At 37.6% G+C, this 7,567-nt stretch overlaps 1 protein-coding gene across 2 annotated transcripts in view; it reads left to right on the forward strand.

Annotated features, from left to right (window-relative positions):
- The window catches only part of MCM9 (minichromosome maintenance 9 homologous recombination repair factor), a 46,817-nt gene extending 42,261 nt beyond the window's left edge, over positions 1-4,556 (forward strand). For both annotated transcript variants that reach the window (XM_085217403.1, XM_085217404.1), the window contains 2 exons: positions 515-660; positions 2,289-4,556. In XM_085217403.1, coding sequence (XP_085073529.1) covers positions 515-660; positions 2,289-3,822 — 1,680 coding nt within the window. In that variant the 3' untranslated portion in view covers positions 3,823-4,556. The remainder of the gene's footprint in view (positions 1-514; positions 661-2,288) is intronic.
- Positions 4,557-7,567: the final 3,011 nt, after the last annotated feature.

The raw sequence follows: 7,567 nt of genomic DNA on the forward strand, positions 1-7,567 counted from the left end.
ACTCCTAAATAGTTACATCTATTCAAAAATATTTTTGCAGTTTGATTTCTCTCATGCTGACAAGCCTTAATACCCAGGTCTTTCCATTTAAATAGGAAAACAGTGAAAAAAATTAGCAGTCAAAACATCTTCCATTATGAAAGTTACTTACACGATCAGAATTTTTACAAGGTATTTGGAAACCTACTTTTAATTACTAATGTCTGTTTTTAGTAATGATGTTCTCAAGCCTTAGAAGGACATTCTGTTTTTCTATAAAGAAATAAAATCAGCATTCAGGAGGAGTAAATGGCAATCTTGAGCATAAAATTGTTCTATGTGTATGAGCAAGCTTGCCTGTCGGAACAGACCTAAAAGGATTCTCTGTGTCACTGGAGTTCCTCAGTAAACATTTGCCACGTTAAGCTTTAAAATATCTGAGAGAGAATTTTGTATTAAGTGGTCTGTGCTGCTTAAATCTGGTGCTAAATAATAAAGGGAATTTACTTTTTTAAAATGTCTTCTGGTGCCATAGGGAGGAGCACTTCTTGGAGCCATCAATGCCTTACACACCTCATTCCCAGAAAACCCAGTGGCACAGTACCGAATGCAGTGTGAACTCATATTGGAGCGACTGGAGCTGCAACATCTTTTACACAAGGAGCTACAAAGACTTGACAGGTATTTGCAGGGTGACAAAATAATTCAACAGAGAAAAAGAATCGTTTGACAGTAATTTCTAGAGAGAGTCTGAAAACAGAATCTGATCTTGAGAAAGGGCTTGTTCTTTAGAGGACGTGAATAAGCATTGTATTAAAGTAGCACTCTGAGATCATCACAAGATCATTTCTCTCTCTGGGTTATGAAATGCAACAATAATTCTACCATCTCAACATATATTGGTTCCCAACATATATCTCAATTCTATACTCAGGTGAATTCCAACTGAATTTACTAGGGTACGAGATTCTGTATCTCAACATGTGATTGTATAAAATATTTTGTTACTTGCTTGGTGGAAAACAGAAGATCTGCTTTATATTTTTTTGCCTTCTTTTGTGTTGAGCTTATGATTCATGCTGTTCTTTTAATGAAAAATAGAATTCTGAATCAAAGTTCTGTTATTTTGTGGGATTTTTCTCTTTTTACACACAAATTTTCACTTTTTTCTCTAGTTTTCAATTCACTGCAGTAGCCTCTGGAAAGTCTATTTTCTGTTACTAACAGAGAGCATTTAACGTACTGGGACTGAAAGGACAACACTGTGATTGGTGGGAAATAAATACAAAGTAAATACAAAAATATTTGTTTCCTGAAATGAGGTCAGGCCTGAAAGAAACTTGTAGTTTCTTGCTGTTAAAGGAATACAAATGATTAATATTTTTAAAGGCAAGGGAATAAGAACAAGTGGGAAAACACATTTTTTCATTCAGATGTTTTTCAGACTTCGTTTTGTAATCTATAGTAAGGACATCATGGCAATAAAAGGAGATAAAAGTGAGGTATCTCCTTTATCTAGGCAGGAAAAAGCTTGTGTTAAGAAACAAGTGTTCATAAATGATTGTTGAAATACAGTGTGGGATGGAAGATCAGACACAAAGGATCAGGCCTGCAGTTAACCTTTCTGGCAGACACTTCAGTTACCTTCTTCTCGGGCTCCCTGACGAAGGGGAATTTCCCATTGCTTTTGGGTAGTCTGTTCCATTATTGCTCCATCCTAATACTCATAAAGGTTTTCTCCATATCTCCCTGAATCCCTTGTACTACAAATTAAGATGTTTTCTTCTTCCATCCTCTTAAGTAGCTTAGAGAATACTGAATGAATGTCCTCTCCAAAACACTCCATTCTATATTAGAAGACTGGTCCAATGTATTTCCCCTAAACCATATTTTGATAAAACAGGCATATATCTTTCAGCACATCTTGGTGAATCAGCTCATTTCTGTAACTGTTCATCAAAATCTTAAGTGTATTCTATCAGAATAGGTCTATTAGTAAATAACTGAAAGAATGATTTCTAGAAATATATGTCAATATAGTATTTTCTCTCAAATATAGCGTTTTTTCTCATATATTAGAAGAACTCTAAATTCTGCCACTTAATGCAGAAGGTGTTGAGAGATCAAAATGAGCTCAGACTGCAACACCAGCTTCTGGAGAGCTATACATGAAACTGAGTTATTCAGATACTTGAGCATTACTTGTAGCTTTTTCCACCATTCATACATACCAAACATCGTTAGGACAATAAAGGAAGAAAACTGGAAAAATAACTGAGTACTGCTTCATTTTTTTTTTCATTCTACAGATTACAAAAAGGAAATTCTTGCCAGTTACAGCCTGAAGAGACAAGTTTCAGTACTACTACAGGATGCTTGAACAAAAATACATTTGAGTCAAAGCAAAAGTCTCCGTCAGAACCTTCAGATCAACAAAAGATTGACTCCTATCCACAGCCTTCTTTGCCCGAAAACAATCGTGAAGGAGATAAACACCCAGAAACCTTATGCAACCCAACACTTGGTAACAACATACATACAAAACGCTTGATTGAACTTAACAAGAGAGGTGATGATGGCAGCCTGGGATGGTTTGACAGCCTGGAAGACAGAAACACTGATGCTGAAGAAACTTTTTGGAAGACATCTCCAGTGCCCAAAACATCTCCAGATAATGTGGCTTTAAAATCTAAGTCCTCCTCTTCAGAAGAAAGAAATTCTTCTATCTCAAGGAAAGAAAATGAAATGAGAGGCTCACGAACAACTGTTACTCTGTGTGCTTCTTCAGAGCAAGACAAAGTTTCTGAGATAAGCAGCAAAAGGACTGAGGAACACAGATGTTTTTCTTCAGAAGCAAACATTCAAGACCCAACATCAACAAGTGCCAATATGCAGGATTCAGTTATTACACAACGGGTTTCTAAAAGCCTGCAGAGGCTGCACACAGAGAAATCACATGGATTCTTTACGAGTACACAGAACTCGGAAGCAAAGGCCCTTCCCTCAGTATTACCTGTGTCTGGCCTGCTGGATCTTTCAAGTGATACAGACTCAGTAGTAGAAGATGAAAATAGTAGTGCATCTGCAGCAGCAAAACATGCAGTAATTTCCATGAGAAAACGAAGTAAAGGTCAAGCAGAGAAGGAAGCAAAGACAGTATGTTCTCGTGAGCCAGAAATTACTGGCAGTGAAAGTCCTCCAGCAGCTAAACTAGCTAAATTTTCTTTCAGACCGAGGACAAATCATGATCATTCTTCTGAAAAGAAAAATGCAGAATTTTCCCTTTTTCCAAGTGAAAATACTATTAAACCAGGAGAGCAGCTCCAGGGAGAGCAGCTGCAAAAAGATTGCTGCCCACCTGAGAAACGCAAGATGAGACTGACTCACTTAGGAAAAAAGAGTTTGGAAAAGCAATCCGTTGGTAATAAAGGGAATGAAGAGCACCTGAGTCAGGCCTTAGGGAAAGAGATGGGAGGGAATGCACTGATGCGTTCTGATGTCACGCTTGATGTGTCACCTCCACTCACTGAAAAAAGAAGGGATGGAGAGGAGAAGCTTGGTGGTCCAAGCACAGTGAGAGTGTGCTCCAGCACATTAGAAAACCTCTCCAGGTTCTGCTTTGTGTCACGTCCTGACTCAAAATCAGAAACTCCACCAACTATCAAGACTGACACTAACAACAAGGAAAGCCACAGCCCATTGCTGAAGGTGCATGTGAGCAATCCTAACAAAAGGAAGAGTTTTGCATTGCGAAATGCAAGTAAAGACAGTGTGGTCACCCGAAAATCTCTCTTCTCAATAGCAGAGCTGGATGATGCTACATTAGATTTTGACTGGGATTAAGAGTGCATTTTACGAATGGGATTAAGAGGTTAGGAAAAATCCAAGTTTGTAACGTGTATATTCTCCAATTAATACTTAACACATAGCTTTTCTGAATCTACATCTTTCTGTTAATTGTATCAACAGTATCTATAGGTTACTAAAGCATTTAAAAATAATATTGGATGCCTGTTGATACCAATGAAGATACTTTAAGGGCTGTATGCTTTACATCAGCCAAAGATTGTGTATACTGCAGGCCTTATGTGGCTTTTCATTTTCTAAACTCTTCCCAAGAATGCTAATGTGGATTGACTGTTCTGAATGATCTGATTTAACCCACAGACTCATACATTTCATATATCCAGAGTACAGCAGCATTAGCGGAAGAGCGGGTTTAATTGACTGTTGTCCTTTTCCTCATGTAGCAGTTGGAACTGTGTGATACAGATTGTCTTTTTGAGTCACCACGCTGCTTTGGAAAAATGATGATGCTAAAGCTATGTCATTATGTTTTGTTTTTTTCCCTATGTATGTTTGTTTTCAGCATAGCTAGCTATATTGTGATTTATCATCGTGCTGTGCTGAATATCCCCATATTATCAATATCATGACAACTTTGCTACATGTCTGGCTACTGTGTTCCTTATCACACTGCTGATGTTGAAGACATGTATGTAGGGCTTTTTATTTCTGATTTTTTTTTTAATTATTATTTTATTTCAGTTTTAAATACACTGATTCAGATGTTTGTATCTGTATTCTGGGTCATTTTATCAAAACCCAATTCTGTAGTAAGCGGACAGTTCTTCATGGCAGAGAGAACAAATTTCAGGTAACTGGAACTTCTCAGTAATCAAAGTAACTTTAATGCAGGTGTTAAGCCCTGGCATATAAACTACACTTCAGACTTCATAGTGAATAGTTAACCTAGCACAACTTAATTGTGCCTCAGAAAATGTTTAATTAACTATTTAAATTATGATTAGTGTTTTACTACATCTGATACGCAGTTTATCTTCTGTGGCATGCTGCAACCTATGTCATTCATTTGTCTGATGGGAAATTAATCTACTAGTGTATTACATGTTTATGTAATAGACAAGCCTTGAATTTCCTTCAGTGACTTGTCAGGTATGTTTCTTCTGTGTTTGAATTCTCCACAGAATATTTTTGTTATTACCTACAAGGTAAACGGAGAATGAAAGGTTGCTTATGGCACAGTAAATCCTTTGAGAGGCTTGCTAGCACAAACAAGGTCTTATTTTTCTTGATTTGCTTAAAATCAGCAGTAGCTCCCTTGAAACTGGGTGAATTAAAATAGTGTAAAATTTCAGGAAATGAGGGGGAGTGGTAAGACCCAAGAATTTTAGTGTGATGCAGTGAAATCATGAAAATAGTAATTGCAGTGGGTGACTTACTGCTAGGAGTTTGAGAAAATGACAGAGACATTGTTGTCCATACTGATTGTATAGTAGTACTCTGCTGGAAATGAAAGAAGTGGACTTTCTCTAGCTCTCTCCTGGAGCACAGAGCCACCCAGTGCTGCTCCTTCCCAAAGAGACGGGGTGAGGGTGCTCTGTGATTATGACTGTATTGCCCTTGAAAACAAAATGTTTCCTACAGGATACTGTGTCTACTCTGAAACTTGATCAAGTATCCAGGATCAGAAATCTTAAATCAGAAATCAGAATTCTAATGCTAATGCTATTAACATTAATGATGCTTTCCTCATCTAGAATAATTTATACATAATACTTAAAATTCCGTTAAGAGTTGCTCCAAAGAACTGTATGGGAGTTCTGTGGGAGGTTGGTTGACTTTCGTCTCTCTGTGCACTGGAAATGAGATCCCTGTTGAAATCAGTAGAGTCAAAATGGCACAAAATTGCACTTACAGTCAGGGTTGGCTTTTTCTTCATGTTCTCCATGCTCATGTTGTGTTTGAGAAGGTTCTTAACTTTATAGGCTGCTAATATCAAATCTGTTGCACTGTAAAATCCGCCTGAGGGCCAGGATAACTACATAGTGAATTAGGGTAACTGTATTTTTGGGAAAACTGAGATGCTTTGTAATGCAGACGGCTACCTTCCTTACTAACGAAACTTGTATTCAAGAGGTAGAGAAAGCAAGAAGGTAATACTAGTTCACTCCCATTCTTGCTGAGGATATGTGAGAACCTAAGACCATTTTTGCATTTCAGCACCACTCTTTGGTAGTTGATATCTTTGAGCATATCAGAACAAATCTAATAATGCTTGAGAGAATTCTAGATCAGTTAAGACATTTTAATTGTTGACAAAGTTAGGCAGCCCTGAAAAGAGCATGACTGGGCCACTGTCTACCATTTAGCTGTGTTTTAGGTATCTAAATCAAAAAATCCTGGAAAATTTAGGCATACTGAATCCTATTGTTCTTTACAGTATTTTAATGGTTAGTCATTTCTGAGGGACAGTATTAAATCAGTAAAGAGTGAATTGTCGCTTGAAGTAATTAGTGTATTGCTTTATAAAATGGAACTGTTCATTTATTGAACCGAGTTTCTGAGATCTGAGAAATTTGCTTCTCCGTTAGTGTGACATGAGAAATTGGAAAAGCAAACCAAAATGAATCAAGAGCGAGTAGTGCAAAGTCCAGTGGCTCTGAAGTCACTGTTTTTTAATACCACTTTGACATCTGTGCTTTCCTTTTAGAAGCAAAGAGGAGGTGCAGGGACATTATAGTCAGCTTTCAGAAAGGTCCGCCTTGTCTCCCTTATCACTTATCCCCTATCACTTAGACCTCTGCTGTGGTCTTTACCTGGCTTTTCCATACCTTTATTTTTAAAATCTTTTTAATGATGCTTATAAGTTCATCTTCACTCTATTTTCAAGTATTGATCGCTTCACTTGCAGAGGAGTCTCAGCATGTTATTCATACAGCATTCTACTGTTTGTATACTACAGCTATTGTAGGCATCACTGAAAAGGTGTTGCCTAAGGCAAACAGTGCAGTCCACAGATGTTTATGTGAAGGCAATACAAGAGAAAATATCTGTTTTTCAATCCGCTTTTCTTACAATGATTTTGACTTCTCTAACTTAAACTGTTACGCTATTAAATTACATTTAATGATCAGTTTAAATCCTTCAGTATTACCTGAAATGCAGGCAGCATGGTATGTGGTATTTAACATTCAGGATCTTACAGCACTTAGAAGTAGCTGTGGTTCATGACTGCTTTGCTGGAGATGGTTGGTAATGCTGTACCAGACACAGACTGTGATTGCTGCTGCTTCCATTCCCCCTCCCCTTGGACACTTGCCACTCGTAGCTTCCTCCTCATCTCACTCCCTTCCTTCCAAGCCCTCACTGCTGCTTTTTTCTGCAGTTCAGGACTGCTGTCACTGCCTGGTCCAGCAACGTCAGTGGAGTCCTTCTTGGTACTCCCATGGGAATTATTACCCTTGTTATTTAAAGCAATTCTGGGGCTGATACTCAGTTCTTAAGCTCACAAAACAACCTGTATTAGGAATCACTTGCCATGTAAACACCTTTAAAAATAGCCTTGAATTCTTTCCCAACATCATGAAAATATTAGATAACAACACAAAAAAATGTGGCAGAAGACAAACAAAAAAAGATTGTATGTGCCATGGGTATCAGTTGCTCTACTAACACATTCTTACACTGCCAGCTAGTTTTATTCCTGTTTATGTGCTACTTTTAGTATCTTCTAAATAACTATAAGCAGAAAAAAGAAAAAATACCCTTACATGGCTGAGTTTGC

Source organism: Meleagris gallopavo, chromosome 2, assembly GCF_905368555.1.
Source record: "Meleagris gallopavo chromosome 2, MGAL_WU_HG_1.1, whole genome shotgun sequence".
Lineage (NCBI taxonomy): Eukaryota > Metazoa > Chordata > Aves > Galliformes > Phasianidae > Meleagris > Meleagris gallopavo.